General features: G+C 45.2%; 1 protein-coding gene across 1 annotated transcript; it reads right to left on the reverse strand.

Annotated features, from left to right (window-relative positions):
* Positions 1-146: 146 nt before the first annotated feature.
* FNDC7 (fibronectin type III domain containing 7) lies at positions 147-26602 on the reverse strand. The gene is made up of 12 exons (XM_066247364.1): positions 26540-26602; positions 26015-26033; positions 18851-19105; positions 17438-17698; positions 16765-17022; positions 13349-13603; positions 10677-10934; positions 9880-10134; positions 8141-8395; positions 5060-5320; positions 3509-3538; positions 147-178 (listed from the first exon to the last, which is right to left on the reverse strand). Exons 1-12 carry the CDS (start codon positions 26600-26602, stop codon positions 147-149), a joined length of 2202 nt encoding a protein of 733 aa, XP_066103461.1.

The raw sequence follows: 26602 nt of genomic DNA on the forward strand, positions 1-26602 counted from the left end.
TACTAATATTTGAGACAACCCTGCAAAAGATGTAGGGAGGATTTTTAAAAACAAAAACAAAAAATGTTGCCTTTGAGTCACACGATGTCAATTCAGATTACTCACTAGGTCAATCAAGTCTCCGTGGTCATCTGAGGCTTGCTCTGTCATTCTGCATTTCTCTTTCCTCTGTAAATCACTGAGACGGACAGGGAGGAAGAGGCCACAGATCCGTGAAATATGCAGACATTTTCTTAAAGTCCCTGAAACATCTCTGAGATCTAGATTTGTGTTTTGATCTGAAATGCTATCTCACAGGAAGAAAGCTACCAATTAAGCATCTGGGCCCTGCCCTGGCTGGATAGTTCAGTTGGTGAGAGCATTGTCCGGAATTACAGAGGTTGCCGGTTCGATCCCCAGTCAAGGCACATAGAGGAACAGATTGATGTTCCTGCCTCTCTTCTGCTTTCTCCCTTCCTCTCTCTCAATAAGATAAACAATTAAGTCTGGGCCCTGACAAGGCCCAAAGACCAATCTCTGGTTAAGTAGGTCTATGGTGGATCCCCAGAAATTGCACCTGTAGGGGGTTCCCAGATGTTGCCTATGCTGTTGGCCCTGGGACCACAGTTTGAGAACCAATGAGTTAGGGTATTATGAAGACTGTGCTTAAAATGCAAATATCTTAGAAGTAGCTCATCAAATGTAAATCACTGGCACATAATATAACAGAATGTGATACGCGCTTAAGCTGATACTGAATACTCATAACTCCCATTTTTTTCAGTGCTTACTGTGGGTCTGTCATTGGGTCCAACATTTACATCTCATTTCATCCTCACACTATCTTAGGAGGTGATTGTTTATTCCCATTTTCTGTTGAGAAAACTTAGGCTTAGAGATCACTGAAGCAACTTGCCTGAGGGCAAGTGGAGAGGGGCAGGATTTGAACCTCGATCTGTCTCGTTAAAAGATCCATTCATGCTGTTTAAAAGTTTTAGGGTAAGAAGTAATAATAATAATAAATAACAAACAAAGAAAGAAAACCTTTAGGAAAATCCAAGAGTCAAGGAAAGCCAAAAGTCTTACAGTAACAAAATTTCCCAGGCGGCCCCTAGCATGTCAGGAGGCCCCGTGTCACCCAGAGACCTAATGTGACCGGTCCTGTGTGCAGAGAGAAAAGTGCCAACACTGGCGACGTGGTGAACTGTGTGTGATGCAGAGGCCCTCACATGACTCAGCTAATTCTTTTTTTTGAGGGTCTTGCAAGATTTCTACAAGGATCTATTTAAAGAAAGAGGCAGGTGTCAGGCTGGAGACGGGACCCGGCTAAGGAAGGAAGAAGCAATGATCAGGGCAGACGACAGGGACAGGGGAAGGGATGTAGTGACCCAGAAAAGTGTTTCTCATACTTCTCCGGGATCAGAATCTCCTGGGAACCAGGTAGAACTACAGAGGCCCGTCCCACTTCAACAGGCCTAGGCCTCTCCATTCTCTCTTGGCTCTCCGGGACTTCCTGATACACACCAAGGTCTGGGAACTACTACTGAGTAGGGCTTCTCAACCCTGAACATGCATGTGAACCAGCTGGGAGTTAGTACATCAGGGCGGGGCTGAGATTGTACTTGTTGAACAAGCTTTCTGGTGACAAGTAGCAAAGTCTAAGAGTGGTGGTTTTCAAAGCATTTTTTTAAAAGCATTGAGCCCTGGCCTGGCCTGTGTTTGCGTGATGAGTAGAGAGCGCCAACCTGGAACGCTGAGGTTGCTGATTCAAAACCCAGGGCTCGCCAGGTCAAGGCACATACGACAAGCAATCAATGAACAGCTAGAGTAACACAACTACTTCTCGTTCCACCCCTTGCCTCTCTCTGTAAAATCAATCAATAATTTTATTTTATTTTACTTATTTTTTTTAGCGAGCAAGAGACAGACAGGAAAGGAGAGATATGAGAAGCACCGACTCGTAGTTGTCTCCCTTTAGTTATTCATTGTTTTTCATAGGTGCCTTGACCAGGGGCTCCAGCCAAGCCAGTAACACCTTAGTCAAGCCAGCAACCTTGGGCTAAAGCCAGTAACCTTTGAGCTCAAGCCAGCGACCATTGACATGATCCCACACTCAAGCTGGCAACCAACCTCGGGGTTTTGAACCTGGGACCTCAGCATCCCAGCTCCATGCTCTATCCACTGCGCCACCACCAGCCGGGCAATAAATAAAATCTTTAAAAAACCCCAGAAAACATTGCGTCCTGGCTGGAGGCACAGAGGATGGAGTTCCATCTGGGGGCATTACACCTGCTTGACCCCAAAGTCACTGGTGAGCCCCAGTCCAGGCACGTGTAAGAAGCAATCAATGGCACAGCTAAGTGGGACCACAGGTTGGTGCTTTTCTCTCTCTCCCTTCCTCTCTCTCAAAAGAAAAAATATATATTTTTAAACTAATTATTAAAAAAAAGCATTCTTTAACAAAATCTTAGGGAAGCCAATATATAACACAACTCCTCTCCTACTAAGAACCCCTAAGATGCTTTGACTTCCCCGCCACAGCTCAGGAAAGCACTGATTAAAAACTGCTATATCCCTGGCCAGGCAGTTCAGTGGGTCAGAGCAACGGCTCAATACGCCAAGGTTGTGGATTTGATCCCCCATCAGGACACATATAAGAACCAACCAATTAATGCAAGAAGAAGTGGAAAAATAAGTCAATATATTTCTCTCTCTCTTTTCCTCTCTCACTCTAAAAATCGATAAATAAAAACATTAAAAACAAAAAGAAACCCAGCTCTACTAGTAGAAATAGGTTCCAAGAATGCAGACCTAGGCCTATGGCGTTTCACGGAAGACTAGGTCATTCGTACTTTGGGAGTGTCTTTGAAGTAGTTTTTTATAACTCAGATGTTTCTTCACAATCTCTTTTTAATAAGCTAGGCCTGTTTCCCTGCAGTCACTGGAAACAGAAACTCTTTAAAAATCAATAGGTATTATGTTTATTTTAGACCTGCGGGTGTCCTGCGGTGCTCGGAGCAGCGGTGGTCATACAGGAACTGCAGCCCCGGAGAGAGACTGCAGACGGGAAGCTGGCCCAGACCGGGAGGCACGTCTGACCCGGAATACGTGTGCATGCGCGCATGTCCCGTCTGTCGTTTGGGGCTTATAATATTCCCGGGGAGGGGGTGTTCCAAGGCCCAAACCCAAGCGGCCCCTAGAAGAGTGCGGCAAACACTTCTCATGAAGCAGCACATGCTACCGACTGGGATGGCACATCCAATGCTGCGTGTCGTCCCCGCAGCCTGGCCCAGCAGTGGCCTCCGCGGAGCACGCAGAACAGCCCAGACGGGACCAGCACACGCAAGCGGCAGTGAGCATCAACTTTCCTCCAGCCTCCCTCTCAGCGCCCCTTTTCTTCCACTGGGCACATCTGTCCAACCAGAAGCAGGCACCCTAGCATCTGCCTTTGATCCCGACTTCACTGTCACCCTAAAGTGCAACCAAGAAACTCCCTTCTGTTTCACCCGGGGGGGGGGGGGTGACTTACCCATTCCAAGTGTACTTCCGGAGCAGGTGACTGCAAGAAATAAAAACACCGCATTTAAATTCTGCTCATTGATACGTTTAAGGTGAGGAAGATAAAACCTGAGAAAGAATGAAGGGAAAGTGAACCGTAGAATGAGTAAGACTCAGTTGGGGTGATGGGAAAAGGAGACAAACCACTAGCAGGACGACCTTGGGGAAGTCACTTCACTTCTCTGTGCCTCAGTTTATCTATAAAGTGGTAAGAAGAAGGATGCCAACTCCACAGCGTTGCAATAAGGATCAGTTAATACATGTAAAGCCCTAATAATAGTGGCTGGCACATAGCACTCAATAAATATTAGTCATTATTATCTTTTACAGTATTGTCCTAATTATCAAAGTCATCACCAACACTGAAGAAAACAAAAAACCATAAAAATGTCCCCATATGCATGGTTTTTACCAGAAAAATTGAGCTCATTCAATGACATGTTTTTTGAGCATTCAATGTGAAAACACTTGACAAACTGTACAACTTATGCAGATATGATGAAATATTGTTATGAGTGTGCGGGCTCTTCTTCCTGAGAGCTCATCCCCATCCCAACAACCTCTTCCTGTCCCTTCCCACAGGGCCAAGCTTTGGGCCAGCTTGTCCTGTGGACAAGATAATGAAAAAATAAGGAACCAGAGCGTGACAGCCAAGGACAGCGAGAACACTGCGTGACAAGGAGCTGGCCCGGTGCCATCCCCAGGGGCCCTCTCGCACCTTCTTGTCACCTATGAGCAATTGGAAATTTCAGGTTCTGGTTGCCAGTCAAGATTTCCGAGCTGTTATTTATTCTCTTCATCCTCTCTTTTCTTTCTTTCTTTTTTCTTTCTTTCTTTCTTCTTTCTTTCTTTCTTTCTCTCTCTCTCTCTCTCTCTCTCTCTCTCTCTTTCTTTCTTTCTTTCTTTAGACATATATAAAAACTATATGGCTGTGCCCTGGGCAAGGCAGCAGAAGGCGGGTGCTGGAACGCAGAGAAGGGGAACTGCTGACGTTTCCTGCCAGCTGTCCTGTGACGGCACCCACTGACTGACAGTCATGTTTTGTGATCACGTATTGCCGAATCTAGCTTATGATTTATAAATTTCTTTTTCTGATCCTCCAACTCTTTCTCAGTCATGAGTCTGAATCTGCGCAAATTAAAGTTCAAGGATCTTAATTTCTAACATACCAGGATGTCTATTATTATCTCTAAGACTATGTTAAAAATCTATCCCCAAATCTCCAAAGCAGAAAATCACTTTAGAGCTTCTTTACTATTTATGCAGCAAGCAACTGGTCCTTTTCCTAAAGGAGAGGAGAAGGAGAGGGAAGACAGTGTCTCCAAATCAAACAATAATAATAAAAGCATCACGATCCCAAAGAGTCTGGGGGTCCCCAGCAGCCAGAATCTGCCCACAGGATGTGGAAATGTCACACCCTCTTTGACCTTCCTCCCCACAGGTAAGTGTGAGTGCCCCAGGTCTAAATTCATAGGCTGAGTCAAGGGTTAGTTTCAAACAGAGGGTCATAAATTGCTCTAACCTGAATATATCTTTTTCGGACAGAAAGTGAGCTTCCGCCCTGTCTCAGCCACTGGGGAGACCATCACGGTGTAGACGTCCCCGCAGGGTATCTCGGTGACATCACAGAAACTGAGGCCGGGGCTTGGGGAACATGTGAAGATGCCTTTGGAGCCATAGAGGTCGGTGCTGTAGTTGGTGGAGCCCCTGGCAGCGTGCCAGCCAACCCGGATGCCGTCAGGGCCCAGCCTGTACAGTTTCACTCCCAGCGGGCAGCAGGCACCTGAGGATGAAAACACAGACACAGACCCTTTGTTCCCATCGCGCACACCCATGGCCTTTAGTACTACGGGGAGACAATTAGGATTACTTAGTCTAAGTAATACAGGGTCAGAGCAAGATTTGACGAGGTAGTCAATCCTTTCCGCAGTGGGCCACGTGACTAGAAACATATGTGCCAAAACAGTTTAGTAAAATGCACTAGACTATAAAAAGGAAAGAAATCCATATGTGTGGGGGACATGGATTTTTAAAAACATATTTCTTTTTTTTTTTTAAGATTTTATTTATTGATTTGAGAGAGAGAGAGAAAGGCAGGGAGGGAGGAGCAGGAAGCATCAACTTGTAGTGGCTTCTCCCCTGTGCCTTGACTGGACAAGCCCAGAGTTTCGAACCGTTGACCTCAGCATTCCAGAGAGATCCTTTTCCACTGAGCCACCACCAGTCAGGCGGCATGGATTTGTAATAGAGAATAATAATGAGTTAAAAAGTCCACACTTGCCTGACTGGTGGTGGTGCAGTGACTAGAGTATCGACCTAGGACTCTGAGGTCCCAGGTTTGAAACCCTGAGGTCTCTGGCTTGAGCGTGGCTCGCCAGCTTGAGCACAGGGTCACTGGCTTGAGCCTGGGATCATCAACACAATCCCATGGTGGCTGGTTTGAGCCCTAAGGTCACTGGCTTGAAGCCCAAGGTCGTTGGCTTGAGCAAGGGGTCACTGGTGAGGCTGGAGCCCCCTCCCTCAGTTAAGGCATGTATGAAAAGCAATCTGTGAACAGCTAAAGTGCCACAACTATGAGTTGATGATTCTCATTTCTCTCTCCCTTTCTGTCACTCTTTCCCCCAAAAAAGTCCACACTTGGCAGATATGTGTTGTGTATGAGTCAAACCTTATGAGTCAAATGCCCAGAATCCCTGTCAAGAGCCTTCAGAATACCTTAGTTTCATATGATCTTAGTGGGGTTGAATTTAAATATAAGGAACTGCTTTCAGTTCTATTGAAAAGACCTATTGTGCTGAGCATGACACCAGAGGAGCAGTCACTTACACAGCAGGCCCGTGACCAAGCTTTGCTGATCACACTTCATCCATGCCTGCTGACTAGTACCTTTTTTTCTTTTCCAAATGCCTTGAGCAGGTCATACATTAGGTGTCAAGCAGGGCACCAAATAGTCAGTTTCTCAGTATCTAAAATAAAGATGTTATTGCATAGCCCTGGCAAAGGTAGCTCAGTTGGTTAGGGTGTTATCACAAATGCCAAGGTTGCAGGCTCAATCCCCAGTCAGGGCACGTACAAGAATCAACTAGTGAATGCATAGATGGGTGGAACAACAAATCTCTCCCTCTCTAGCTCAAATCATATAAATTTTTAAAAAGTGTTATTGTATAATAATAAAAAAATCAGTTATAGATAATCAGGCCCATTGGATTTATTCTTTAAGAACAAATTTGGGCCTGACTGGTGGTGCAGTGAATAGAGTATCGACCCGGGATGCTGAAGTCCCAGGTTTAAAACCCTGAGGTCACTGGCTTGAGCACAGGTTCACCAGCTTGAGGGCAGAGTCACTGGTTTGAGTGTGGGATCATCAACATGATCCTATGGCCACTGGCTTGAAGCCCAAGGTCACTCGATTGAGCAAGGGGTCACTGGCTCAGCTGGAGCCCCCCAGTCAAGGCACATATGAGAAGCAATCAATGAACAACTAAAGTGCTGCAACTACAAGTTGATGCTTCTCATCTCTCTCCCTTCCTTTATCTCTCTCTCTCTTTCTTGCTAAAATATATATATAAATTAAAAAAAAATTTTAATGGGGGGGGGTGTTAAGCTAAGCAAAGAGATATCTTCCCAAAACTGGATATCAGGGTGAGAACTTAGGCAGCAAATCCAACAAAGGATAATGTGCCAAAAGACACTCTAGACCAGCTTACATACTTGTCGTACGCTATAAATGCTTTTACATTATGATTATTCTTACTCCTCTTCTCAGTGCAGAAACAGAACCTGAGAAAATAAGGCAACAGAGCTTACGAGAAGCCATGTCTTTAGACTCCTAGCTGCAGACTCTTTCTGCTACCCCTGGGATGGCAAAAGTATATGTCAACTCGCCTGTCCCATGCCCCACGACAGACATAACTAACTGATCATGGAGCTCTTTCCCATTCGGCCCAAGAGATATCCTCCGTTTTTGTCAAAACAGTGCTGCAAGAAGCCACTTTGGTGGACTAGAGTCACACGAGAGAAACCCCACTTGCTAACCGGTGCCTCTTCCCTCACCCGCTCTTCCCTGATGGCTTGGTCTTTGTGAAGAATGACATACAACACTGTCAGTAAAAAGAAAACAACAACAATGAAAAAGAAAACACCACTGTCAGCAGACAGCGTTCTTTAAGCTTGTAGAAAGAAGAAACCGTAAGAGGACCTGGGATGGTTTAGGAGAGAGGTAGTAGCACAATAAGAACGAGAAGAAAAACTCAAGCCAAATAGAATGTCAGCTCGAAGTGCTTTCCAAAAACCCTGCCAGGCTGAGTTACTGTGCTGCGGGGGGCTGCGTCGTACAAAAATCTGTCCTCCCTTCAGAAAATGTGTCCCTGAACCTGTCACCAGGGGAGTTCATTCGCCAACTGTCGACGGCAGCCTCTGGAGCTTCCACGTTCTAGGTCAAGGGAAAAACTAAACTTTATGGAACACAATCTGAATTTATAATGTAAGGTAGGTAGAGATACAGCATCTTTTTAAATGAGAAGGAAGGTCGTAAGCCTGGATGTATAATGGGGAGTCGAGCTCCTTATCAATACCGTAAAGCTAGAACTGAGAGCTCACTTACTGGAGGAATAGCGTTGGTAGATGCAGTCTGCGGTCAACCCGGTGGCACTAATCGCTTTTAAGGCCACTGTGTAATTGACGCCACATGTGATGCATCCCAGGAGGCAGTGGTTTTGATGGGTGTGACACTTAGCCTGTCCAGTGCGTGACTCCAGAACTGTCACATAGGTTAGGGCCCCGGTCCCGACAGTCCAGCTCACGTTGACGACTGATTGGGTGACCTGAGCTACTGTCAGATTGGCTGGACAACATGGCACTTCAATGAGGAAAAAGAGAAAGAATTGGAGGTTAATTTCCTTGGAGTTTTATTTGTGAAAAAGGATACACGATGGTATTTTGTCTGTGTTTTATTCAATAGCCTAAATTTTGCAAACCTTCAATTGTTAATGAAAAATTTTTTTTGTCAAGCAAAATCTCATTTACTCTGATGCATCATTTAACATCAACTAAATATATAGTGGGTGCTTTCCCCAAGAACACAGCTCACTATGGCTGTGGGTAATATGAGGTTCCACTCAGTTATCTTCAGATTAAGAAAACACTCCATTGTCCCCCAACTTGAACAGTTCCACTTGCAAATTTTAAAGCAGCAGTTGCATGTACCCCTTCTCCTAATATAACATTTCACAGCATTTGTAATTAAATGTATTTTGCATTTCTCATGCAATTTATAGTATATAATTGATATAAAAGCTTGCCTGACCAGTGGTGGCACAGTGATAAAGCATCAGCCTGGGACACTGAGGTCGCAGGCTCAAAACCCCGAGGTCGCCAGCTTGAGCACAGGATCGTAGACATGATCCTAAGGTCACTGGCTTGAGCAAGGGGTCACTGGCTCGGCTGGAACCCCCCTGTCAAGGCACATATGAGATGCAATCAGTGAACAACTAAAGTGCCGCAACTACAAGTTGATGCTTCTCATCTCTCTCCCCTCCTGTCTGTCTTCCGCACCTCTCTCTCTCTTTTTTTTTCCCCTCTCTTTCTCTCATTAAAAAAAAAAATCTTGAAATATCCCTAGCCACCTAGGAATACCACAGCCAAGTGTTATTCTTAGGGACCCATTATATAGAATATAGGGATATGTAGAATTTTCCTGTGTCTTTGGAGTTGTCTCTAGACTGTTGCTTTTTCCATTTCAACTTTTATAGTCCAAAGTGCCTTCTATCATTGTGTATAAGAGAAAATAATGTCCAACGGCTTTAAAGGAGTGTTCTAAATTTCATTCACGCACAATACTGTGAAGCAATAACAGCTTTCTTTCATCCTGCTTTTACAATGCAGCAGGTCCTAGAGAAAGGGCTTTGCAGAATTAATTAACTAGATACTCGCACCCATTACCCACCCTTACCAATTAGGAAACAGAAACTCGAAAAGCATTGTTTAGAGAAAGACGTAAAAAGGGCTAAGCCAAATAAATAAATAAATAAATAAATAAATGCCAGGTCATTTGGTCACTTGTTAGCTGCTTTGGTAGATTGTGTCAGGGGGGAATATGCATTTAAACAAATATTTTTGCAGAGTCAACACATTCCCCCTTTGATGTCAGAGTATGAATAGAGTCCTCTGATGATACTTTTACAGAGTCTGTGTCCAAATGGTGACAGTTTTATTTTCTGAGACGGGGCCTCTGAGTTGTATTTCTATCACACTTAAGGTAGATCACATGAAAAAATTCACAAATTGAAACGGTTCCTCAGGACCCCACCGCAGTCAGCTTTCGGGCTGGGGGGTGCCACATACCCGTTTCCAGGGGCACATGGTAGCTGGGCAGGCTCCGCCCCGCCTGGGTTTCGGCCACAGCGGTGACAGAGAACACGGAGCCGCAGGGCAAGCCTCCCAGGGTGCAGGACTGGCCGGCGCTGCTGCACCGGTACAGCCCTTCCTCGCCCCGGGCGGTCACCGTGTAGGTGGCGCCCTGGTTCCTGGATCTCCAGCGCACGTGGATGGCGGAGAAGGCGTCCTCCGACACACTCTTGATTTCAGGACTGCAAGGAGCTAAGAGAGTTTAGATGGTTAATTGAAACAGTGAGATTAAATATACCACCTGGACCATTGGCTCTGAAACGGATTGATTTTCTCCCTGGGGGTTGAGATCAGCGTCACTTTCAACCATAGCAGGTGTGGACACTTTGCTGCCATTGACCAAGGGGTTTGGGTCCTAGAACGTCAGACTAAGCAGAAAACGTTAAGGAGCGTTTTGGACTCCACAAACAGAGGAAATTAAGGCAAACATTTAACGTCTTAACACTCCTGGTGTGAATACAGGCTGGGCCCTCACAAGTGGGGGGTGTGGATGACTGACAGGTAAACCTTTCCACCATCCCCACAGGCTCCTCTCTTGTTTTCTTTTTTCCCACTTTCCCTCTCCCACCTTCTCTTCTGCCCCTCCTTGGGAAAACAGGGGCTCTAACGGTCTCCACAAAGAGTGGTTAGTGGGAGTCAGCCTTGTGATAGTTCGTGCTGAAGGCCCGTCCTGGGGGACAGGGCTGTGGTGGGTCATGCAGAGGTCAGTGAGTGAAACTGTAGCTGTTTCATACCTGTGGTTATGAATCGAGAGGCACATGACGTGTTGCTGCCCCGGACTTCGCTGAAGGAATACACCGTGACATTGTACTCGGTGTCACACTCCAGAGCTGAGAGGGTACAGGCAGGAACGGTGTCCTTGCACTCAACCACATTGACCCCGTCCACAGCCTTGGTTTCATAAAGTTCAGCACCACGGACCGGAGACCAGACGATCTCCACTCTGTCACTGGACACCAACACTGGGTTAATGTCACTGGGACAACAGGGAGCTGGAAAAAGGAACAGAGAGAGGATAGAGGTCAGCTCAGAAGCAATGTGGTCACAGGGGGACACTGACCTCCCTGTGCACAGACTCTGTCACTGTCCTAAATTATCGCAAGACTCTCTCCTGCAGGTCTGTCCAGCTCTGAACTTGGCCTAACACCCGGTAGGTAGAGGATAAAACCTCTAAGCACGACATTCAAGTTCGTTACAAGCCATCATGTTCAAGCTGCATCTCCTAGGGTAGTCCTCTGCTCCACCAGACTCCTCAATGCCCCAGTACACCTGTGCTGTCCTTTCTCTGTGCCTCAAAGACTGCTGACCCCTTTGTGGGAAGGCCATTCCCCTCTTCTGCCTGACAAAACCATACTTCCTCTAAATTCTAGATCCTATCTGTCTTTATAGACACTAAACCAGATAGAACAGGGCTGGGGGAGAGAGGAGGACAGACAGCATCATTATATTAGTAGATTTTTTTCCCATTGATTTTGAGAGAGAGAAGGGAACGAGAGAAAAATTAGTTGTTCCATCTAGTTGTGCATTCATTGGTTGCTTCTTGAATGTGCCCTGACTCAGGATCGAACCTGCAACCTCAGTGTGCTGGGACAATGTTCTATCCACGGCACCATCTGGCCAGGGCTTATATAAATAGATTTTAGAAGAGACCTTACATTATCTCACAGACAAATGGGGACAGCTTGGAGTGTGTCTAGGATGCTTCTACCCCATCATCGTTCTTTATATGTGACAGGGACAGATAGAGACAGAGAGAGGTACAGATAAGGACAGACAGACAGGAAGGGAGAGAGATGAGAAGCATCAATTCTTTGTTGCAGCACCTTAGTTGTTCATTAATTGCTTTCTCATATGTGCCTTGATGGGGGTTGGGGGTTACAGCAGACGGAATGACCCCTTGCTTGAGCCAGCAGCCTTGGGCTCAAGCTTGTGAGCCTTGCTCAAACCAGATGAGCCTGCGCTCAAGCTGGCGACCTCAGGGTTTCGAACCTGGGTCCTCCACATCCCAGTCTATCACTATCCACTGAGCCACCGCCTGATCAGGCTTTTTTTTTTTTTTTTTAATCCCACCCATTCTTAAAGACCCAGTTCATGGTCACTCCTTCCGGAAGAACCCCCTGTGTTCTTGAGACCAGGAGGCCGCTTACTCCAAATTCCAAAGGCATTGATGATTTGATTCCCTCACCTTGGTAAAAATATATTAGAATCCAGCTAGTATTGATTTTTACATAGTTATAGTGTAGTATTCTTATCTGTAAATATAGTCGGCTAATTTTAAGTCACTCATTCCATTCATTCTTCAAAAATTGAGCATCTCTCATATACCAATCACACTATGATAAGCACTGAGGAGGAAGAGATAAATAAAATGTAATCCTGCTCTGGCCGGTTGGCTCAGTGGTAGAGCATCGGCCTGGCGTGCAGGAGTCCCGGGATTGATTCCCAGCCAGGGCACACAGGAGAAGCGCCCATCTGCTTCTCCACCCTTCCCCCTCTCCTTCCTCTCTGTCTCTCTCTTCCCCTCCCGCAGCCGAGGCTCCATTGGAGCAAAAGATGGCCCCGGGCGCTGGGGATGGCTCCATGGCCTCTGCCCCAGGCGCTAGAGTGGCTCTGGTTGCAACAGAGCAACACCCCAGATGGGCAGAGCATCGCCCCCTGGTGGGCATGCCGGGTGGATCCTGGTCGGGCGCATGCGGGAGTCTGACTGCCTCCCCATTTCCAGCTTCAGAAAAATACAAAAACAAAAAACAAACAAAAAAACCCCCCAAAATATAATCCCTGCCTCATACAAGATCCAAGCCTAGGGGACAAAATTAACAGTAACAATAATAATGATATTAATAAAAATATTTGCATTGTGCCTTATCATATACAAACACTTCATATTCACTTTCTCATTATTTGTTATTTGCCCCAATTTGCAGCGGAGGAGACTAAGGAACTGGCAAGGTCAATGCCGTTGTCTTCATTTTGCAAATAAGTCGGTGGTCAAGTTCAGACTTGAACCCAGGTGTCTTTCTGCAAAGCCCTCCACACTACTAGCATCTTTGCATCTCTGTTTTCTGGTTTGGGGGAAGAATGAGTTCCTGAGACGTCAGGATTGCACCCCCTTCAATCTCTTGCACAACGCTGAACACCAAGCACACTCTGGTGGAGGGTTCAGCTTTTCAGAGTAGGGCTGGACAACTACACTTTCATCCCTCTTTGCACTCTGCAACCTTGCATTCTTGTCAAGCCTGGGTCCACAAAACCAAAATTTCCTAGTCTGGAAAAAAAGTGAAAGAAGAGATTCACATTTTGTTCTTGACCCTAGAATGACCCCAGGAGGCCTATGTAATAGCGATCCATTCTATTGCTAAGTGGAGCAAACTCGGAACTTCCTTTACAAGCATCAAGTGCAACCTACCTGTGGTATAATTGAACACATCGCCCAAAGCACTCTGCCCTGCCTTGTTATAGGCAAAAACACTGATAAAGTAAGTGAAGCCACATTCAGACAGGAAGTTGCACTGGGTGAGGGACGTGTTGCAGTGGACCTCCAAGCCATCGTCGCTCTTCACAAAGGCCACGTAGTAATCACCCAGGTCTACGCTGGACCAAGACACGGACAGGTGGCCAGGGGGATCTTCTTGGATCGTCACTCTTCCAGGTGCACAAGCAACTAGGAAATGATGAATAATAAGCAATCGTGAGAGATTTTCTTTGCATCTTTGCAACTGTCCAAGATACAGGGCACTATGGACGAAGATTACATCAAACAGTATGTATGTGCAAGCCAGTGAGACATTCTCACATGTCCTAAAGTTCATCGCACATATGCATGCCAGACTGTGTCAGAAACAGGCATGGATTGGTTAATATTGCATTAATATGGTTTCTGTGTTAAGGCGATGCCAGGATCAGCAAAGAATGAAGTCTTCTGAATGAATGAATTCAACTGAAGTTTATTCTTTCGAGCTCTAAGCTTTTAAAATTTTAGTCTGCTCCAATGGAAATCTTCCTAAAATAGACTACACAATTCTCAGCCCCAGGAAACACATAGAACTTTCTAAACACAGCTCTTTTATTGATAAGTCAAGGTCGTTCCCATGATTGTGACTAATTGCATTGCATACAAACTGCAGCGATGCCTCCCGGACCGATAATTGTGCAGGACCCTTCTGACGGCACTTTACCCTGGATGCATGTTAGAATCAATGGAGGGGCTTTTACAGACTACTCATATCCAGACTCTATTCCCTGCAACTCTGTTTCATTGGTCTTCTGTGGGGCCAGCCCATCAGGATTTTATTAAAGCTCTCTGGGTGCTCTTAATCTCTCAAAGTGCAGCCAAGATTGAAACACACTGGATGGTTCTCTCTAACATTAGCTGATGAACTCAGAACCGCTGGGCTTTTTTTTTTTTTTACAAAGACAGAGCTAGAGTCAGAGAGAGGGATAGATAGGGACAGACAGACAGGAACACAGAGAGATGAGAAGCATCAATCATCAGTTTTTTGTTGTGGCACCTTAGTTGTTCATTGATTGCTTTCTCATATGTGCCTTGACTGTGGGGCTACAGCAGACTGAGTGATCCCTTGCTCAAGCCAGCGACCTTGGGTCCAAACTGGTGAGCTTTGCTCAAGCCAGATGAGCCCGCGCGCAAGCTGGCGACCTCGAGGTCTCGAACCTGGGTCCTCCGCATCCCAGTCCGACACTCTATTCCCTGCGCCACCACCTGATCAGGCAGAACCACTGGGATTTTGAAAGTGTATTTCTTTTTTTTTATTTTTGGGACACAAAGTTTTATTTAAATATTTTTGGGGGGAGCGAAGAGCACAGTTCTACTTAATTAAGAGAAACATTTTTAACAGTACAGAGGTTTTTTGCTTTTGGGTTCTGTTTTTTTTTATATACATATCATGGCATGAGTTCCTAGGGAACGGGCTCTAGCAGCTCAGAGTCCTCCCCACTAACTAAAGGTGCCTCTCTGGGCGGAGCAGGCAGACCTTTTGGCTGAACCTCAGTACCTTTCTTTCTCCTTGGCTTCCTTCTTTTTCTGATCATTTTCCTTCACACTTTTCAGAAAGCTATCTCGGCTCTTCGGATGCTTAATATACTCAGTACATAAACATTGATCCTCTTGGCAAGACTCTCGTCCTTAACTTGTTTCCAACAATGCCCAGGGCATGCTGGGTGACACTGTTGCCATGGGAACGTTTGTGAGCATTCCTTTCTGAACAGTGCCCATTCCCTTGATGTCTACAGCATCACCTTTCTTGCCTAGTCGCATGTTTGTGGCCAAAGGAACGGCTCCGTGTTTTCTTTTCTTTTTTTTTTACAGAGACAGAGTCAGAGAGAGAGAAAGATAGAGACAGACAGGAACGGAGAGAGATGAGAAGCATCAGTCATAAGTTTTTCTTTGCGACACCTTAGTTGTTCATTGCTTGCTTTCTCATATGTGCCTTGACCATCAGGTTACAGCAGACCGAGTAACCCCTTGCTCAAGCCAGCGACCTTGGGTCCAAGCTGGTGAGCTTTGCTCAAATCAGATGAGCCCGTGCTCAAACTGGCGACCTCGGGGTCTTGAACCTGGGTCCTCTGCATCCCAGTCCGACACTCTATCCATTGCACCACTGCCTGGTCAGGCCAGCTCCGTGTTTTCTGAACGCCCTAGGGAACACAGAGCGGGAGCCCCTCCCCATTTCCTTTGTGCTCATTTTGACAAATTCCTGGGATGAAGGTTCCAGATGAAAAGAAAAGCAAAAGTATACCCTGTCTCTTCCCTCGCTCTCTGCTATCCCATCCTAGTGACCATTTCCACCTTAAATTGGAGTTGATAAAAGAGACATCATGTCAATAAGCTATTATCGGTGACCTTAACATAATTATGATTTGATTAAATGTAATTAAGTTATGATTTTATTTATGATCTAAAAGGTTGACTGTACGTTTTTCCTGTGAAATAGAGCTTGTCTGCTTGATGACGGCTCTTTTCCTCTCTGCCTTTTCTACTTAGAATGACATCATTTAGAATTTTGGGGTAAGGTGAATATTATTGTAGTTATCTACATTTTCTTCGGCTTAGAGAATTGAAATCGGGCAAACTTGGGCTGGAATTCCAGATGGTTCAGGAACTGAATGTCATTGGGCCCTTGGGGGGAAAAATGATTTAACTTCTCTGAGCTTCAATTTTCTTATCTAAAAAGGGAAACAATAAAACGTACATCATTGAATGCACATGAGAATAAAAAAAATGCTATATTTATAATGCCCGGGATATAGTAGGTCTTCACTAAATGTTTGTTCTCATCCCCCCAAATACATCAATATTTCTAAACAGAGGTGTAAACCTCCATAAACATAAAACCTCTGTTGTGTCTTTATGTCTTTGATAAGAATAAAAGGAGGAGCCATCTAAACGCATATTCAGGACGACAGACAGCCCATCTTTATCTTAAAAAACCGCTCCCACCAACGCTAGGTCTGCCAAACATGATGAGGAGAGGAGGCCGCTCTGCAGGGCAGTTCAAACTGTGCGTAACTGGGATCTTGACAACTTGACAAATGGAAGAGGAACTAGGGGGAAGGGCTGAGGTAGGAGCCAGGCCTCCGAAATTTCAAAGAAGTCTGCTTGTTCTAACACACAGTATCTGGTTTCCCTATCAGCTTGATTACTCCAACTCCTCGGTCCGTCCGACTCAATGATCTCATTCGGACCGGGCCTTCGTTTTTCACTTCTTGCGGTGTGTTCTGCCACAGGGTCCGGGGATCCCTTTTGCCCGCACGGCAGTGACTTTGGCTCGCCAGCACGCTGTGGCGACCTGGCTCCTGGTTACCTACCGGTGGTCAGGGCCACTGGCGAAGCCGAACTGCTGCACCCCGCGTCGTTGCCGGCCGACACGGAGACCAGGTACTCTGTCCCGCAGCGCAGGGCGGCGATGGTGCAGGCGCTGCGCGCCGTGCTGCAACGCAGCTCCGAGGTCTCGCTCCGGGCCACCGCCGTGTAGTTGAAGGCTCCTTCTGTCGGGGCCCACGAAACAGACGCCGTCAGAGCCCCGCTATCGAAAGAGACTTGGATGTCGGCTGGAGCACGAGGACCTACATTGTTGAGAAACTATTATGATCTTGCCGTCACCTCAAACCTAACTGGGATTCGAACCTGCAACCCTGGCTAATCAGATGGTGCTCCAGGCATCTGAGCTCTCCCTGACCAGGGCCCAAATTTCCTCTTTTTGTATGGACATCAGTCATATTGGATTAGGGCTGACCCTACTGATGTCATCTTTACTAATTACAGCCTCTATAGAATCAGCATTTCTTTAATCATGCCGTAAGCATTTCAACTACCAAGGGGAGCAGTCAAACCTCTATAAATAAACTGATAATAAATTTAAATAGCTGCTGCCAGCTGCTCTGTACTTATCCCTTAACACTGCTCTTGATGTGCTCTGCCACGCACAGCCCCTCTCATTAATCAAAAAGGAGGTTTGGGGGCTGGGCTGAGAAGCCTTACTGGTTCTCTGGTTGCAGGTGGAGTCGTCCCCAGGGGTTCCATTGACATTCCAGGCATAGGCCTTGATGGTGTAGAGAGTCCCCGCGTCTAAACTGGTGAATGTCAAGGCGGTGTTTGTGGTATTTTCCTTCCACATTCTACCCAAGCCATTGGCTCGCATGATGGACACAGAGAATCCAATGGCCATGAATACGGCTTCCCACTGCACGAGAATGGAGTCTGAACTTGGAGAGCTTACTTCCAGAATCGGTGCGGCCAACACTGCAAAAGACAGAAACACGTCTGTTGGCGTGACAAAAGTCTGGCAGAGGAGAGCTCCTACTTAGGAATAAGTATTCCGAGGTTGATGATCCAGATTGTGAAATAATGATTTGCTTTGCAAAAGGATTCATGGCAGAGTTCATGAAGAACTGCCATTTAAATGTGTGTTAATTATAAATAGCTCAGCCTAAGAATGGGGAACAGAGAAGTTCTAATAGGAGGCGTTACTTGAAACAGCAGGATGGTAAGAAATTAGATAAAAACATCCCTGTCATCATAATATAAGTCAGTGGGGGAATGGATGGTTTATTTTATCTTACTATGCAGACAAACTTTCAGAAATATGCCTAGTTACAACTTTTTCAAATCCATTTAAGTTATGCGGATGACAAACTCCTAATGTTTTTAATCCAAACAAGTCAAAATGCAGCAGGATCCTTCTGTGTGTCTTAACTCAGCATGGTCTTGATGGATAACTGAGGTTAAAACATAAACCCCGTTTCCAGAGATTTACAAGCAGGGATGCTTTTTTTGTTTGTTTTTTGTTTTTTGTTTTTTTTCTCTTTTTTACAGAGATAGAGAGTGAGTCAGAGAGAGGGATAGACAGGGACAGACAGACAAGAACGAAGAGAGATGAGAAGCATCAATTACTAGTTTTTCATTGCGCGTTGCAACACCTTAGTTGTTCATTGATTGCTTTTCTCATATGTGCCTTGACCGCGGGCCTTCAGCAGACCGAGTAACCCCTTGCTGGAGCCAGCGACCTTGGGTCCAAGCTGGTGGGCTTTTGCTCAAACCAGATGAGCTCGTGCTCAAGCTGGCGACCTCAGGGTCTCGAACCTGGGTCCTCTGCATCCCAGTCTGACGCTCTATCCACTGAGCCACCACCTGGTCAGGCCAAGCAGGGATGCTTTTAAAGATGCCCAGGAGAGCAAAGCATCTAAATTTAGATACCACCTTCTTCACAGATGATCACATTCCCAAAAGACATCATTTGGTGGCTTTTACTTCTGGGCCCTGACCCATAGGCACTCACATAACACAAAATTATATCATGCCACAACAACAACAACAACAAAATTACACCATGCAATTGCATGTAAGTGACCCAGGCCACAAGCATGGCTCTACAGAGAAGAGGCATCCAGCTACCTGTCTTTGCCTGCTTTGGAGTAGATGCCTGGCTTCTCCCAGCAGCACTGATGGAACTGACCGTGATTTGGTACAAGGTGGCAGCCTTCAGGCCCGTCACCGTGCCTGGGGAATTGGCCACCACAGTTTCAATGACGGTGTCTCCATCTCTGGCCGTGAGGAGATAGCTGGTGGCCCCTGGCACTGAAGCCCACTCCACAGTGATACTGTTGCTGATTTTTGAATAGGCTTGATCAATAGTGGGCATATCAGGAGCTGAAAGAGATTTGGAAGTTGTATGTTAGCCAGACACCTGTAAGAACGAGTTCTTTCATTGTTTTACTTTGTAAATGACATCATTTTTACACCATCCTCAGACATAGACTCTGCCCTTACATTCCAGATTCGAAAAGAAGAGAAAAGAGAAAAGAAAAGAAAGGCAAAGCTACCTTCCCCATGAGAGCCAGAAAGTTCAAACCTTTCATTAATGGGATGTCAAAGAGGTTATCCCACTGGCCTCTGGGATAATTTGCACTTAAAAAAATTTTTTTAATTGACTTTTTACAGAGAGGAAGGGAAAGAGAGAAAGAGAGACAAGAACATAGATCTGTTCCTGTATGTGCCCTGACCAGGGATCAAACCAACAACCTCTGTGCTTCAGGACGATGCTCTAACCAACTGAGCTATCCAGCCAGGGCAATTTGCACTTTCTGTATTTTTAGAGTTAAATAAAAGTGGGGAATGGCTGTGGGAAAAGATCTCTAAGAGGAGGGGAAGATCTTGAAGGGACTTCCTTCCAGAAGATTCTACTCTAGGGGGGGGAGGAGAGGGGGGGGCACAAAGAAAACCAGATAGAAGGTGACAGAAGACAATTTGACTTTGGATGATGGGTACGCAACATAATCAAATGTCAAAATAACCCGGAGATGTTTTCTCTGAACATATGTATCCTGTTTTATCAAGGTCACCCCATTAAAATTAATAATAATAATAATAAAAAGAAAAAATAGATTCTACTCTAGTTTGGCATCCTGGGAATTTCCCAGCCTGCTCTGCCACTATCTCCACTCCCTGCCCCATAACTGCGCCCCACCGCCTCCAGTGAGGGTCCACCTCTCTCCCTGCCTCTGCCCTGGCTGAGTCTCCATTCATGCACTTACCACACTTTCAAAAATAGCATTAAATCTAATAGAGGAAGCAGGGAGAATTGAATATTGTTTTAGAATTATGCCATCATACTTTCTTTCGCATCATTAGAATGGCACCATTTTCAGATTGTTTGATATAAAATAAAAATAAACCTTATTCACCCTTTCCTTATCAGCGTATCTGCCTCAGCCTAATAGGGGCTGCTGTGCTCCCTCCTGACCTGGGCCTGGCCGTGGTTCTCCAGGGTGTTATGAATGTTCATGTCGTACAAGGCATTCCTGCACCTTCAGTATAGAGGAGGGGACATAGCATGGTATTCAGATTCGCCACTTTGCAAAAACACACAGACACAATGAAGCCCCAGATATAAATCCAAGTGGTAGAAAAGGTCAAACAAAAATAGCTAGGTCTCAGGTTTGAAACTGGCACCTGGCCTTTGATGTTTAATGCAGAGCATTTGCTGGGTAAAATCACTATACGCCAAATTCAAAACATAACTCGAGGGCAAAGAGGAGGAAGAGTAAATACAGATCACATGTATGTCTCGCCAATATCACCCCCCCTGCCGCCCCCACCTGCCAAATTTCTATGTGCATGATACAGACAGCCTCCTCTTTCTGTACCAACAGCCCCGGGAGCTGGCTTTGGCAGCGGCTCAGAGAGAACCGTGCTGCAGGGATGAACAAAGTCTCCACTGTGCCCTGGCCAGGCATTCCTTGAACATCACCCAGGACGGTCTCCATTGCCATCAGAAGAAAATCATGATGATTCTATACACTGGGGGTGGGGTGGGGTGGGGGCTGCAGGCCTGCCCATCTTAGCCATTTGTCAGCAGAAGCTGGCTTGGCAGGAGCACTATGTCCCCTCTCCCACCTGCAGGACTGACAGCTCCAGCAGGGGCTCCCCCTTTCATTCCTCCCACACATGCATCCCTTTCCTGCTGCCCAAGGCACCTGTCCTGAGCTATACGGCATCTTTTCTCTAAGCCTGTGGTGTTCCTCCGCTCCTAATGTTTCCTTTGTCCCCGAGGTTCATCTTCTATGTGGGCCAGTCTTGCTTGTTGAAATGGAATGACTTCCTGAGAAAATGACAACCAAACTAGCCATTGACCAGGAGGCCTGAAAGAGCATTTGTGGAGTGGCTGGAAAGGAATATAAAAGACCAGTGGGGACACAGACAAATTCCTCGCAGACCTGTCAAGGGGACCGAAGACTCCGCAAAACTGGCACCACTGACTTGAGCAGGGAGAGGCACATCTGCCCAAGAGTGATACAGGAAACCTGTTTCCGCAGGTGAGACTCAGGGTCCCCCTGGCTGGGTGGCTCAGTTGGTTAGCGCCTCCTCCCACAGGCTCTAGCTAACCTGTGGGTTAGAAACAAACAGGTTACAGGTTTGATCCTAGGTCAGGGCACTTATAGGAACAGATTGATATTCCTCTTTTTCTCTCTTTCTCCCTTCTTCTCTTGCTAAAATCAATAAATCTAAAAAAATTTAATAAAAGAAAAATTTAAAAAAAGAGGCCCTGGCTGGTTGGTTCAATGGTAGAGTGTTGGCCCAGCATGTGGATGTCCCGGGTTTGATTCCCGGTCAGGGCACACAGGAGAAGCGCTCATCTGCTTCTTTACCCCTCCCTTTCCCTCACCCCCTTTTCTCTTTCCCTCCCACAGCTATGACTGATTAGAGCTAGTTAGCCCCAGGCACCGAGGATGGTTCTTGGCCTCTGCCTTAGGCACTAAGAAGAGCTTGGTTGCTGAGCAACAGAGCAGTGCCCCAGATGGGCAGAGCATTGCCCTCTAGTGGGCTTGCTGGGTGGATTCTAGTCAGGGTGCATGCGGGAGTCTGTCTCTTCCTCCCCTCCTATTCCTGAATAAAAAAATAACTCAGGGTTGTGTGGTAAAACACAGCAAAGGGTTTGACTTCAGGAACTGAATCTGAGTGTAAGCCATTTACTTTTGCTTGGGAACAGGTTCAAGTCATTTAAGCTTTTCCAGCCTTAGTTTTTGCCCTGGAGAATGCAGAATATTAACAATTCCTACATATTAGGATATATGTAGAAATGTAGAACACATCTTAGGACTGCTGTAAATAGGAAGTGAAATAGTGTATGGAACAGGACTTTGAAAGGTAACAAGGGTGTGTGTGTGTGTGTGTGTGTGTGTGTGTGTGCGCGCGCCAGGATGAGCAAGTTTGGGTTTAGAAAAGCCAGACTGCCTGGCACTGCTTCTTTAAAGCACTCAAGCTATTGAGCCCATGCTCAAGCCAAAGGGTTGGGGTGGGAGGGGAGGTGGCATCCTGAGGAGGCTGGGGTATGCAAAGCTGGAGAGATAGATTACGGTTTTGCCTGTTTATCACTTGGTTCTAGGGCAGGATCTGAACAGGAACAGCAATGAAAGAAGATCAACACCTCCGTACTGTTTCCCTTAAAGCGCAGAACAGCTTGAGTGGGATGTGCAGGGTTCCATAGATTAGCAGCAGGTCTTCACTCTTTCTCAGTTCTGTTTGGCCCACTTACACAGTGATGAAAGAGAAAACGTCATTCCCCAGAGGTGCGATCAGCCATTGCAATGAGTCAGAAGTGAAACCCTTTGATGCTCAGCATCTGTGCCTTCTACCAACTCAAGAGATTTAAATTAGCCTGCACAGCCTGGGGCCCAGACACAGACAGCTGACGCCAGAGCCCAAAGAGAATCAAAATACCCACACCCAAAAGGAAACCTCCTACACAGTGTCAATAACATGCATCCTTCTATAGAAAAGACAGGACTATCAATTAACAGCCTCACCAGTATCTCAGCCTGCCTACTCTTCCTCTCCAATAGTGAGGAGTGAAAAGGGCCTCCTCTGGGGCTCAGTGAGTGGGTCCTGGGTCCTCTAAGAGATAGCAGAGTTATATTGTGTCCACTTAAAGCCACTGATAAAAAAAAATTGCTCTATAGCCTAACCAGGCAGTGGTCTAGTGGATAGAGAGCTGGCCTGGGATGCTGAGGACCCAGGTTCAAAACCCTGAGGTTGCCGGCTTGAGCCTGAGCTCATCTGGCTTGAGCATGGGCTCAATAGCTTGAGTGCAGTGTTGCTAGCTTGAGAGAGGGATCATGGACATGACCCCATGGTCGCTGGCTTGAAGATCAAAGGTCACTGGCTTAAAACCCATGGTCACTGGCTTGAGCAAGGGGTCACTCGCTCTGCTGTAGCCCCCTGGTCAAGGCACATATGAGAAAGCAATGAATGCACAACTAAGGAGCTGCAATGAATTGATGCTTCCCACTCTCTCCCTTTCTGTCTGTCCCTGTTTCTCTCTCTCTCTCTCTCTCTCTCTCTCTCTTCCTCTCACTAAAAAACAAACAGACAAACAAAAATAAGAACAGAAAACATCACTCTGTATATGGGCCAAATAGTCCTTCTAATAGCTTCTTGGTCAATTCTGAAGGTTTCTCAAGAATAAGATAAATGAATAAGAATAAAGCATGATTTCCAGTCTACCTGAATCATTACCAGCTAGAAGCAGCTGTCATTGGGACTTGGACATGAGCTGCAAAGTATAGAATGTTGACAACAATTCCAATGCCATGCGGACTTTTCCTGTGGGGAACTTTCCTGGACTCCTGCTCCCTGTGACAGCTCCTAACAGACTGAACTGTGGTTGGGTTGCATTTTTCAGGGATTTGGCATGGTGATGGGGCCAACTTGGACTTGGTGAACATGTTAAGGATACTACTCTTTTATGGATTCTTGCTGTATTGGCCAAGAGTTTGCTTAAAGGCTTTTAATCACTGTAAAAAAAATAGAGGACTGGATGAAGAAGATGGGGCACATATACACCATGGTATACTATTCAGCTAGGAGAAATGATGACATCGGATCACTTACAGCGGAATGGTGGAGTTTTGGTAGCATTGTGCGGGGTGAAATAAGCGAATCAGAAAAAAACAGGAACTGCAAGATTCCATACATTGGTGGGACATAAAAGCGAGACTAAGAGGCATGGACAGGAGTGTGGTGGTTACGGGGGGTGGGGGGAGGGAAGAAGGGAGAGGGGCAGGGGGAGGGGTACAGAGAGAACTGGATGGAGGGTGGCGGAGGACGATCTCTCTTCGGGTGATGGGTATGCAACAGAACTAAATGACAAGATAACCTGGAAATGTTTTCTTTGAATGTATGTACCCTGATTTATTGATGTCGCCCCATTAAAATAAAAATTTATATAAAAAAAGAATAAAGCATGAAATGATTTTTAAAAATCTATTGCATATGTGTGCACTTTATAGCTCAGCCATATGTCTAATATCAAATTTGAAATTGCCTTAGCTATACTTCCTTTACTATGGTAGAGATAAAATAATAAATTACAATTGTTCTTATGTTGAATTGCTATGAGAGTTTACTGGTGATAGAATCAAGATTATAAGGTCCTACCAGACCATCTAAATCCCACTGCATATGAAGTTCTGTTCTGGGGGCTTAGATTTCTAGAATGTAGGTGCTAGAAGAGGCCATTAGGGAAATTTTCCATGCCTTCACTTGTTTGTTCAAGAAAAATTGTAATAAAAAATTTTTAAAGAAAGCCTTTCTCCAGCTCTCTGAGTTATCATTGCCTGTATTTTAAGTATGCAATATTTGAAGTATAAAATCTTCTTTTTTATCAAAGTAGGGCATCACATCAGGATATTTTAGTAAAAATATTTCTAGTTTCCTTTTCTAATTCCTCAGAAGACAAATAAGAAAAGTTATATACCGTATTTCCCCATGTAGAAGACTCTCTCATGTTTAAGACACGCCTTAGCTTTGGGGACCAATATTTTTTTAAAAAGTATTAAATAAAGTTATTATTATTATTATTATTATTATTGACAGAGACAGAGAGAGTGTCAGAGAGAGGGACAGACAGGAAGGGAGAGAGATGACAAGCATCAATTCTTCATTGTGGCACCTTAATTTATTCATTGATTGCTTTCTCATATGTGCCTTGACCAGGGGGCTACAATAGAGAGAGTGACCCCTTGCTCAAACCAGCGACCCCACGCTTAAGCTGGTGAGCCCACGCTCAAGCTGGCAACCTCAGGGTTTCGAACCGAGGTCCTCCGTGTTCCAGTCCGACGCTCTATCCACTGTGCCACCACCTGATCAGGCTACATAAAGTTATTGAACTCAAGATTTATTCATTAAATCCTCATCACTGTCGAAATTCCCATACATTAGCTTGTCCTAATCTGTGTCTGATGACAAATCACTGTCTTCATATATTGCCTCGTCCTCAGTTCCATCTATGGCATTTGAAATGCCATAACCACTATATAAGATGCACCAAGTTTTTAGATCTCAAATTTTTCGAAAAATGGTGTGTCTTATACATGAGGAAATATGGTAAATTAGACTCTTCACTAAGTAAGACTAAAATTTTGCTTCTTTGACTGCAATCATGGTTATTGTAAAATTTTACTGAGAAAATCCATAGCACCCATAGCTACATGAGCATACATTTCAGTACTCAAGATCATCTTACGAGGACTTATCTTTGTTGTTTTGTTTGTTTGTTCTGTATTTGTTTAATGCTCAGAAAATATTGACTACTACAACAAAACAAAACAGAACAAATATGCCTGATTAGATGGTGGCACAGTGGATAGAGCATTGGCCTGAGATGCTGAGGATCCAGGTTCAAAACCCCGAGGTTGCTGGTTTGAGCATGGTGTTGCTGGCTTGAGCCCAAGGTTGGCTGGCTTGAGGAAGGTGTCACTGGCTCAGCTGGAGCCCCCCAGTCAAGGCATGTATGAGAAAGCGATCAATGAACAACTTAAGAGGCTGCAGCAATGAGTTGATGCTTCTCATCTTTCTCCCTTCCTGTCTGTCTATTCCTGCTATCTCTTTCTCTCTCACCCATGCTAGAAAACTCACACACACTAAAAAAAAACAAACCAACTAAAAATATTGAATACTTTTTTTTGGTATGCCCTTTATATTTCACAGTAGCCTAAGAATTAACAGTGAAAATTAAAATCCAAGATGGGATGGGTAAACTTGTATTTTCAACAACTTTACCTGTTTTTGCTGAAGCAACCTGAAAAGGAAAGTTTAGAAAATTAGAACCATAAAAAAAAGCACCATTTTGGGAAATGTAAGACATCAATCAGAGTGGTGATAAATTCATCACACATTTTTACACATCATGCAAGCAATCTTCCAATCCATAGTGTTTCTTTGTACAAATCATCCCCAACACTAAATCTACCACAAAACAACCCTAAATAGAATTCAGAGGCTGGAGGCAGATCTTATTACTATTTCATTTTTCTCCCTGAATCTGCCTATTGAACTAAGTCAGTAGCTGCTGACAGATTTTTCAGAAATCTTTGTTCTTAAAATATAATGATAATTCTGTTCTTTTTCTCTAGAAAATTGTATCACATTTCAAACACACAAGCATACAATTTTTGGTATGGTCCCGAAGTACTTTGATTTCTAAGCTCCTCACCCCCTGGGCCCTAAAAGAGAAAGATAATGAACATCTTTTTTTTTTTTTTTTACCCCTAAATAGTTGCAGGAAGGTTAGAATGGTCAACTCACCATTTTAATACAGAGAAGACTGAATCCAATCAAACACAAACATTTCTTGGGCCCACCAGCCAT

This window comes from Saccopteryx bilineata, chromosome 11, assembly GCF_036850765.1.
Source record: "Saccopteryx bilineata isolate mSacBil1 chromosome 11, mSacBil1_pri_phased_curated, whole genome shotgun sequence".
Lineage (NCBI taxonomy): Eukaryota > Metazoa > Chordata > Mammalia > Chiroptera > Emballonuridae > Saccopteryx > Saccopteryx bilineata.

Excerpts from the sequence above, each read along its gene's own strand:
- FNDC7 (XM_066247364.1), bottom strand. The coding sequence starts at position 26,602 with ATGGCTGGTGGGCCCAAGAAATGTTTGTGTTTGATTGGATTCAGTCTT. Across the intron at positions 8,396-9,879 it reads CCATGTGCCCCTGGAAACGG|TGCCATGTTGTCCAGCCAAT; the intron begins GTATGTGGCACC and ends TCCTCATTGAAG. Across the intron at positions 179-3,508 it reads CGGAAGTACACTTGGAATGG|TGATTTACAGAGGAAAGAGA; the intron begins GTAAGTCACCCC and ends TGTCCGTCTCAG.